Below are 10172 nucleotides of genomic sequence, written 5' to 3'. Positions count from 1 at the left end.
GGAGTTATGTATAAGGTATTTATTTGACAATAAAGAGGAAGTGGTGAGGAAGCTAAAACTTGTTGCAGTGAGAGGTAATTTTGAGTTCATCACCAAAAAGTCAAATTCATTGGTTATGACGGTTGCATGTCGTGACCGAAAGTGCAAGTGGCGAGTTTATTGTAGAAGGTTGGCGGAATCCGAAAAATTTATTCTTAGCATATATACTCGTGAGCACACATGTGGTTTGTGACATATTTTAGGTGAGCATCGACAAGCCTCCGCTAATGTTATTGGACAATTTGTCAAAAGTCAGTTCGTTGAAGGGAATGGTCCATCTCCTAAAAAGATTCAGAGACTTGTGCGCACAGAGTTGGGATGTGTTGTTAGTTATTGGAAATGCTAGAAAGGGAGACAAAGTGCACAAGATTTTGTGAGGGGCAAGGAGGAGCACATGTATGTAGTATTATAAGCGTACCGTTATATGCTTGAGTTGACAAACGAAGGTAGCAAGACGACTTTGAAGTGAGATAGGAATATGATGTTTAAATATTTTTTTGTTGCTTACGGTTCTACTATAAGGGGTTTTGTAAACATGAGAAAGGTGTTGGTTGTTGATGGTTGCTTTTCGACGGGAAAGTATGGAGGTACATTGTTGGTGGCCATTGCACAAGACAGCAAGAATCACACATATCCTCTTGCATCGTGTGTGGTTGACTTTGCGAATGGCAGGTCATGGACTTGGTTTTTTCAACAATTACGTATGATAATGTCTGACAGTGATGAGTTGTGCATAATATATGATAGGCGCAACTCTATAAAGAAGGGGATTGCCACTATTTACCCTCAAGCACATCACGGATTCTGTATGAGGCACCTTGGTGAGAACATAAAACAAAAGTTTAATTGTTCTGGCCTCCTTTAGATATACTACATGTCAGCAAAAGCTTATCGGGTTGATGAGTTCGAGGAGCACTTCCAGCAAATCCGAATCAAAGATGATAGAATTACTAAGTATCTTAAGCATGATGTTGGCTTCGAGCGATGGAGTAGAGCTTACTTTCCTGGAAAAAGGTTTGATGTCATGACTACGAACATAGCCGAGTCCATAAATTCGAAGTTGCTAATAGAAATAGAGTTTCCAATAGTTTCACTTTTTGATGCAATCCAAAGGACATTGTCACGGTGGTTCCATGAGCGTCGTACGGAGTCAGATAATTTTACTACAACCCTTGTTCTGTCAGCTGAAAAATTATTGCGAGAACGTATGAAACTGTCAAATGCACTGTTTGCCTATCCTCTTAATTCTCAAGAGTTCACTGTGCGCTGCTATGGTCCGAATGCCCTAGTTAACCTTGTTAGTAAAACTTGCAGCTGTAAAGTGTTTGACATTTAACGTTTACCTTGTCCTCATGCACTAGCAACACTAAAACACCAACGGAAGCCGGATTTTGGTTCAAGAATTTACATGGAACTTTGCTCCCTCTGTATATGGCAAAACACTATATGCTAGCTTATTCAGAAACGATATATCCAGTGCCTCTAGAAGAGCAGTGGGTAGTGCCGCCAGAGTTGGCTGACATTATCATCCATCCGTCATTCAAGAAGATAGCAAAGGGGAGAAAAAGAATTGCGTATTCCATCAGCCTCTAAGGTTCCTCAAAAGATGAATAAGTGCTCAATTTGCAAGTAACCTGGCCACAAGAGAAGCAGTTGCCAGAAGTAATCACATGCAGATCCTGAAAATTAGGTTCGAAGAAGGATGAAATTCAGGGAGTTGCCAAGGCCAACCGTTGACGAGTTATTATTTTCAATTATTGATGTTTTCAATTTTATCGTTACCTTGAATAAATAATTCTTTATATTTAGTATTCTTGTTACACGGCCTAAATATGTGTTGGTTGGTGATTTTAGTTTTGAATTAGGTTGTCAAATTGAGGAGAAAGCATGGAATTAATATGTGTTGGTAATTTTAGTTTGTCAAAAATCAGGAGAAAAGATGGAAAAGTATGTATTGCCTAAGATAGCACGGATTGCTTAGGCGATCGTGCACCTAGGCAGATATTGATTCTGCCCATCACATGATCACTTACGATCGCTTAATCGACCAAGTGAAAAAAGAGAAGAATCGCTTAAGCAATATCATGGATTGCTTAAGCGATCATGCACTTGGGCAGATATTGATTCTGCCCATCACATGATCAGTTAAGCGATCTACGATTGCTTAATCGACCAAGTGAAAAAGAGAAGAATCGCTTAAGCGATATCACGGATCACTTAAGCGATCATGCACTTGGGCAGATTGATTCTGCCCATCACATGATCGCTTAAGCGATTCTTTCAGTCGCTTAATCGGCCAAGTGAAAATTTCACCGTCTTCTTCTTTATCCATATCTCAACTCTGAAGCCATTTTCTTGCTCGAACTCTAAACATATAGAGTGTACGATTCGTTCAGTAGAACTTGACCGTTATTATATTTTAATTAAACATATAGTTCTTGTACGTCTATATCAAACATATATGGTGTAGAATGTTTACTCCTATATTAAACATATAAGGTGTACAATTCGTTCAGTTGACTATGACCGTTATTATATTTTAATTAAACATATAGTTCTTGTACGTCTATATCAAACATATATGGTGTAGAATGTTTACGTCTATATTAAACATATGTCCATAAACTTGGAAAAGAAATATGGTAGTAAATTACCCTTAATCACTTAAGCGATCCTGTCTATTTAGCAGGCGATCCCTTAAGAAGGTTACAACAGTTATGCTGGAAACCTTATTGTGATAACAGGAGCCATTGTTAATTTCTGAAAAATTCTGGCACTCTCATGGTCTACAGACTACAGAGCATATGGTTACAGGGTTCAAATTTTTATTATTATTATATTTTAGTGTTAAGCGAGACATTAAATCGCTTAAGCAATTAAACGAATTTCCTTTTGTAGAGGCAATCAAGGATCGCTAGATCTTTGGGTCGAACAGAATTAGATAATCATGCAAGCTTAGTGAACATATTTTCTTCTTCTTTCTTCATAACATAAAGGGTGCGTTTGGTTGAATATTCCAATCCATATTCCCAATCCTATTCCTAAAATATTTGTTTGTTTAATTATTTAGGAAATATTAGTATATTTTTTTAATTATTAAGACCCTTTAAGTTTATTAATTTCATTAAATACCCCCAGAAAAAAGTTTAAAAATTAACAAAAACACCCCTACCCACCCATACTTGCCAGATTCCGGCAACCACCGTCAGTGGTAGCTAGAATCTGTCACCACAGCTTACAAACGACCGGAACATGTCGGTAATTCACCGATGTGGCATTTTCCGGCCAGATCCACAGTGGATCTGGCCGGAAAATGCTATATGGGTGAATTACCGACATGTTCTGGTTGTGGATCTGGCCGAAAAATGCCAAATCTGGCCGTCATAGACGGCCAAAGAAATGGCCGTCGTTGACGGTCAACGACAGCCAAATCTGGACTTTTGCGGCCATCAACGGCCACATCTGGCCGTAGATCTGGCCTTTTCTCTCTAGATCCGCGGTCAATGTGGTCGAAAAAGGCCATATCGACACCCGACGGGCCAGATGCGATAGGTCTGCATCGTAATGCCCTTTTCCGGCCAGATTCTGGCAGTGGTGGGTAGGTGGGGGTGTTATTGTTAAATTTTAAAATTTTGTCGGTTTTTATGAAATTAATAAACTTAAAGGGTCTAAAAGTAATTAAAAAAATAAACTAATATTTACTAAATAATTAAACAAATAGGCAGGAATGATTATTGCACAATACAAAGGAAATTAGGCATGTTCGCTTAAGCGATGCGAGATATCACTTAAGCAAATCATGACTTATGTATATAGGATCGCTTAACTGATATATAAAATTGAATTGTGTAACAATATGCTCTGCACTCTGTAGACCAAGAGACTGCTAGAATTTTTCAGAAACTTTTAGACTATTAACAATGGCTCTTGTTATCACAATAAGGTTTTCAGCACAACTGCTGTAACCTTCTTAGGCAACGAAAGCCAAATAGACGGGACCGCTTAAGTGATTTAAGGGTAATTTACTACCATATTTTTTTTCCAGTTTATGGACATATGTTTAATATAGATATAGACATTCTGCACTGTATATATTTAATATAGACATAAAAGAACTATATGTTTAATTAAAATATAATAACGGTCAAGTTCCACTGAACGAATCGTACACTCTATATATTTAATATAGACGTAAACATTCTACACCATATATGTTTGATATAGACGTACAAAAACTATATGTTTAATAAAAATATAATAACAGTCATGGTCCACTGAACGAATCGTAAATGGCTTAAGCGATCCTGTATATTCGGATTTTATTTATTGTATTTCAGAAGATCGGTTAAACGATTAACGCTATCTTAAATATATAATGTTAAGCAACTAAGTTCTTTTCGTTTTGCATAAACAAAGAAAGAGCGAGTAATGCCTCATGAAGTTGAAGGGTTTAAGAGAACTAGGTAACCATGCAAGGTTAACGTCTTTATGTGAGAAAAGAAGAAGAATATATGTTCACTAAGCTTACATAGTTACCTTCAACCCTTCAAACTTCATGAGGTACTTCTCGCTCTTTTTGTGTTTATACAAAACAAAAAATAAAAACTATATGTTTAATATAAATATAATAACGGTCATGGTTCACTGAACGAATCGTACACCTTATATGTTTAAGATAGCGTTAATCGCTTAACCGATCTTCTGAAATACAATAAATAAAATCCGAATACACATATCGCTTAAGCGATCCTGTGTATTTAGACTTAGTCGCTTAAGAGATCCAGTGTTATTTATAATATCGCTTAAGCGATCCTAACTTTTTATACTTGGTCGCTTAAGCGATTTACGATTGCTTAAGCGATCATGAGCAAAAAATACACAAATGCCCACAAGGACGATAGCTTAAGAGATCGCTTAAGCGATGACTGCGGACATGGCAGAATCATTTGCCCAGACCTATAATCGCTTAAGCGATTGATCCGTTTGTATCGCTTAAGCGATTCTTTGCTTTCACTCTTGGTCGCTTAAGCGATCTTTACTGAGGCAGAATCAACATCTGCCCAGATCTATGATCGCTTAAGTGATCCTTACCTATCGCTTAAGCGATTCCTAACTTTTACTCTTGGTCGCTTAAGTGATTTCAGATCGCTTAAGCGATCTTTTTCCAGGCAGAATCTTCTGCCCAGATCTATGATCACTTAAGCGATCCATTTGTATCTCGTAAGTGATTCTTCGGAAAGACTCTTGGTCGCTTAAGGAGCGATTTTTACCGAGGCAAAATCAACATCTGCCCAGATGTATGATCGCTTAAGCGATCCTATGAATTGCTTAAGCGATTCTTCGTAAAATAACTCTTGGTCACTTAAGCGATTTTAGATTGCTTAAACCATCATTTATGGAAAACTCTTGGTCGTTTAAGAGATATATATGATCACTCATTTACGTAATTGTTTGGCACCATGGTTGTCTTTAAGTTAATTAATTTCAAAATGACTGTGATTGGGATACATTTCTACCTCACTCATTTCCCTCCCAAATCCGAAAAGAATTTGTATCGCAAAATTAAGTAATTTATATCAATCTAATTCATCACAACTCAAAATATAAAAGACATCAATATAATTGAAAGCTTAAAGACATCAATGTAATTGAAAGTTTAAACTTAAAATCATCCATAATAGTGTCGAAACACAATAATTCCTAAGACATTTAACTCTAATTCTGATTGTAATAAAATTTCCTCCACCCAAACAATTACAAAGAAGAACCCAATTCCAAGTATCATTTTTTGTACTATTTCCCTTCCATACATTCTCATTTCCCTCTTGTGACCTGCCAACCAGCCTCTGAGAAGTGTTCGAATTATGTTTGTCAAGAACTTGTCTGAGATCATTGTTTGGTACCATGCCTTCCCAACAGCCTTGATTGCAGATGCCTCCTCCTGCCAACCAGCCTTTGAGAAGTTTTCGAATTCTGTTTGCCGGGAACCTGTTTGAGATCATTGTTTGATACCATGCCTTCCCAACAGGCTTTATTGTAGATGTCTCCTCTTGCCAACCAGCCTTTGAGAAGTTTCCTCTCATTGCTTGCCAGGAACCTGCGAAATTATTCGGCACACACCTACAGACACGTTAGCTTTTGTAAATTAAAAAAACATGTAAAAAGGTTATAGAGTGCGAGATTGAGAAGTTCACTCAGTTTGTCTCTTTCGATAAAGCTCCATATAAGCATGACACCTGTAGTATTAACACCACAACCCAAGTATCAACATCAACATCACATAGACTACAAAATTCAAAGTCCAACTTTCATACCTTTTGATTGGGTTCTGGTCACTTAAAACGGATCCATATGCCCATGGAAGCACTCAACAGCCCAACGCTCCCGATAGTTACTCATTGTTTCGTCATTCAACCTGTTCATCGGGGTGTTGGTCATGTCGAACTGAATAAATTTCAAGGCATATGCCCCACATTTAGCACTACAATAAGAAAAAGACATTATCATTAGAATAAACTTATAGAACAATTGTATTATGTAAGTTAGTTTTATATAAAATTTACCTTGACTCATTTATTGAGACGGTAGAGCGCTTAAGTGGCCACTTTCCGGTTAGTACTTAATCACCAAAGTGCCCAAACATCCCGCTGTCATGCAACAACTGCATGATCAACCTGGACAATGGCTCCAACTCAATCTCCAACTACTTGCTCGATAAATAGTTAGGTTGCAGTCAAGGATCTTCAGCAACCCCTCCTCTAGATGCGCGACGACTGTTATCCAGTGCATTTCTGTGATGTTGATAATGTAGTATACTCTTTTAACCATTGCCCAACCGTGGCCATATTTGAGCCTTTCCCTCCTTACATACTGCATAATCATGTCATCAAACTTAAAATCATCAGGGATGCAGTCCAACTGTTTTGGGCCAATCTTTTTCGCTTCGCTCCTTTTGTTACACCTTTACCAACAACATTTTTAATTAAAGTGCGATATGTCGAAACAAGCGTTTGGTCAAACGCCACATCGATGATGGTAGAGTCGGGATACAATAGATCACCATCACTAGTCTGTCACAGCCTCATCAGTGCCAACATCTCATCGATGTGCTGCATCAAGTAAAAACAACAAGATAAGTATGGAAAACATAGGCAAAAATAAGGAAAATTAAGCGAAAATAACTCACCGGGTCCTCAAGCCACGTGCCCATCGTCAACAACTTTTCAAATCATTCCCGGGGATAATCCCCTATCTTACACTTTATATGGGCATTACTTCCTGATTCATTGTAATAGACATATAAGAGTTTTTTCTTTTCCTCTATTGGTCTATACAAATCGATATTTGAGTCTATTTTCGCTTGCCCACTTCCTCCCCTTTCCTCCATTTTTGCATCCCCACTTCCTTCGCCTCCCACCTCGCCCTCCTCCATTATCACTGCCCTACTTCCTCCACCAACCCCCTTAACCTCCTCTATTTTTAGTTCTTCTTTCATTTGTTTCTTAATTTTCCTCTTCTTTACCTGTGTCACTACCATGTCAGGGGATTTGACAAACTTGTTCTTTTGGCTCTCTCTTTTCAGCCCAGTTTGCACTTCAACCGCCTTTAATTCTCCACCAACTTCCTTCTCCACTGTACCAACTTTCTCTGCCAGCTTAACACTTTCTCCTCCACCATTTTCATGCGCTCTTCCATCTTGTCAAACCTGTCATAAACAGTTGTTGTAAAACACTCAAACAAGCCGTTTATGGGGTCAACCACCTCATTCTCTCGATGCCGATGTCTCGGCAAAGCGATACTTGTTGTACCGGTTTGCTAAGGCATACGAACCTCTTCCTCCTCTCCTCCTCCTCCTCCTCCTAAGGCCTCCTGCCGATTGGAGCTTCATCATCCTCGACATCAACCACGTCAAGCAGTGGCCCTACAACTACCGTCACATGCATAACCCCTTTTAGGTCCCGCATCAGGCAGTCTATCCGTTCATCCCTTTCATCCTCCAGTGCTTTAAAAAATGTGACATAGTCATCTTCCGCTTCATACCCAGTAGTAGTGAGAAAGGGACGAATGACTCCCTACAATAAGAAACAAAATCAATCAGATTAAAGCGACATTTTAAAGCAACTGCATATTCAAAAGCTTAATCCTTTAATCTTACCCTAGCCGCTTCAATCTCAATGTCTATTTAGTCGTAATCCTAATAGGTACACCTCTCGACATGCCACCGCAACATCCTAGGAAATTGCTGTTACACATCCCCCCCTCCTTAGCGAAGACAGGAATAGCCTCATACATCTAAGCCTACATTATAAAAAAACAGTCCATATCATAATTAAAACACATATATTACAAAAAATATAACAAAAAACTATTAATATTTACCTACATTGCCCGTGGAAAGCCAAACAAATTGTACATGCTTAGTTTATCCTTCCCGACCCATTGGGACTGCTTTAACGTCATGTCTAGTTTTTTCAGGCTCTTGATGGTTCGCTCAAATGATATCCGTCCCCACGGATAAGAATTAAAGAACTCCAAGTCGCTTGCAAACAAAAACCAATCATTCTCAACAGCTTTTGTTGAGTCACCAACCAATAAGATCGAATGTAAAAACAATACCAAGCACATTTTTATCTTCTCTCTATCATTAAACCGAACTGTTTCTAGCCTCTTCTCTAAAACGTGTCCTATAATACACTTTACCCCCTGCAAAACTTTCTTACGAAACCTTATGGCTCCCGGACTCTTCCTTATTGCGTCTACCTCTGGCTTATCTGGCAATTTCCCACATCCTAAGCCCGTCACCAAGGCATATTCCATCATCCCAAAATGTAGTGGCTTTTCATCCACCACGAACCACATTTCTTTATTTTTATTGCATTTTACAGAGTGCAGTAACATGTAATGCACTCCCTGGCCCCAAAACGCCTTTTCCCAATTTGTTTCGATTCTTAAAAACCGACCGAAACAAGTGTCTTCGAAATCTCTTGCACCATGCCTCATTCCAGCTAAAATCTCCTTTATTCTGTCAAAAACATCCCAACTTGACCTGACTGTCACCCTTGCAGGGAAGGAGGGTACTTTATTGCTTACAAGCTCCAACTCATAGTCTCTATAGTTTACGGTCTACACAATCGATATAAACAAAATATCAGCAACAAAAATAAACCAAAACAACTAATAAACCAAATATCAGCAACAAAAAATTACCTCTGTGGTCGCTTAAGCGATTCAAAATCGCTTAAGCGACCAAGAGTAAACTGAAAGAATCTCTTAAGCGATACTTAAGCGATCTTATATCTAAGATGATTCTGCCTCGGACAAGATCGCTTAAGCGATCTGAAATCGTTTAAGCGACCAAGAGTAAATTGAATCAATCGCTTAAGCAATACAAATCTTAGATCTGAGCAGATGATATCTAAGATCGCTTAAACGACCCTTTGTATCGCTTAAGCGACCATGAGTAAAAGAGATTAATTGCTTAAGCGATACAAATGATCGCTTAAGCGACAGTACAGAGCAATACTACCAAAACAAATAAGTACCCTTTCTTCGTCGGCCTCCTCCTCGTTGCCTAAATCCTCGAAAGACTCCTCCTTGCCTGAATTCTTACCGGATTCCTCCTCCTTGCCTGAATTCTCGCCTAACTTCTCCTCTTCAGAACCGTTTTGCGATTCTTCTCTCTGTTGTTGTGCCGTCGTCGTCTCCTCCACCTGTGGACCACCTTCATTGATCGAATGATCCACCGGAGCAGCCATTGAACTGCTTGCGCCACCGGAATCTAAGATTCGAAGTGGCGTTGGGTTTTCCTCTTCATTGTGAGTGTCAGCCATGATTTTGGATTGAATTTATTGTCAGAATATGCAGTTTCAATCGAAAATGTGGACTGTATAACAGAAAATCACACAGATTTCGTTTAGGGTTCAAGAAATCAATTTTAGGGTTCCAGAAATCAATCAAAAATCGCAACTGTATCACCAAAAATCGCGACTGTATTCCGTTTAGGGTTCAAAAAATTGCTTTTAAGATTGAATATGGTGTGAAAATTTGCAAGTTCGATCGGAAATCGCAGTGTCTCTCTTTGGTTCAAGAAATAGCTTTTTGCCTTAATGAATTTCGATTAAGCGAGATGAAAA

General features: G+C 38.6%; 2 protein-coding genes across 3 annotated transcripts; both read right to left on the bottom strand.

The window, feature by feature from the left end:
* Window positions 1-5653: 5653 nt before the first annotated feature.
* On the bottom strand, window positions 5654-6263 carry LOC116121774. Its single transcript, XM_031407720.1, has 2 exons — window positions 6234-6263; window positions 5654-6159 (listed from the first exon to the last, which is right to left on the bottom strand). The coding sequence occupies exons 1-2, from the start codon at window positions 6260-6262 to the stop codon at window positions 5679-5681; spliced, it is 510 nt and encodes a 169-aa protein (XP_031263580.1). The 5' UTR covers window position 6263; the 3' UTR covers window positions 5654-5678.
* Window positions 6264-6456: 193 nt separating this feature from the next.
* On the bottom strand, window positions 6457-9918 carry LOC116121772. Of its 2 annotated transcripts, none has more exons than XM_031407719.1 (6): window positions 9582-9918; window positions 8419-9162; window positions 8195-8337; window positions 7226-8111; window positions 6603-7148; window positions 6457-6520 (listed from the first exon to the last, which is right to left on the bottom strand). In XM_031407719.1, exons 1-2 carry the CDS (start codon window positions 9867-9869, stop codon window positions 8419-8421), a joined length of 1032 nt encoding a protein of 343 aa, XP_031263579.1. In that variant the 5' UTR covers window positions 9870-9918; the 3' UTR covers window positions 6457-6520; window positions 6603-7148; window positions 7226-8111; window positions 8195-8337. The 2 variants fall into 2 exon arrangements, with proteins under 2 accessions (XP_031263579.1, XP_031263578.1); XM_031407718.1 differs by having other exon boundaries at window positions 8423-9162.
* Between the last annotated feature and the right edge of the window lie 254 nt (window positions 9919-10172).

This window comes from Pistacia vera, unplaced genomic scaffold (assembly GCF_008641045.1).
Source record: "Pistacia vera cultivar Batoury unplaced genomic scaffold, PisVer_v2 Contig1280, whole genome shotgun sequence".
Lineage (NCBI taxonomy): Eukaryota > Viridiplantae > Streptophyta > Magnoliopsida > Sapindales > Anacardiaceae > Pistacia > Pistacia vera.
This window is presented reverse-complemented; position numbering and strand designations above follow the sequence as displayed.

What these genes read in the sequence shown, in the direction of transcription:
- LOC116121774 (XM_031407720.1), bottom strand. Translation starts at nt 6,262, where the DNA reads ATGGAGCTTTATCGAAAGAGACAAACTGA. An exon ending in TATCGAAAGAGACAAACTGA is followed by an intron (nt 6,160 to 6,233) that starts GTGAACTTCTCA and finishes ACGTGTCTGTAG; the next exon opens with GTGTGTGCCGAATAATTTCG.
- LOC116121772 (XM_031407718.1), bottom strand. Translation starts at nt 9,869, where the DNA reads ATGGCTGACACTCACAATGAAGAGGAAAACCCAACGCCACTTCGAATC. An exon ending in AGGAGGCCGACGAAGAAAGG is followed by an intron (nt 9,163 to 9,581) that starts GTACTTATTTGT and finishes TCGATTGTGTAG; the next exon opens with ACCGTAAACTATAGAGACTA. An exon ending in TTTGGCTTTCCACGGGCAAT is followed by an intron (nt 8,338 to 8,422) that starts GTAGGTAAATAT and finishes TTTATAATGTAG; the next exon opens with GCTTAGATGTATGAGGCTAT.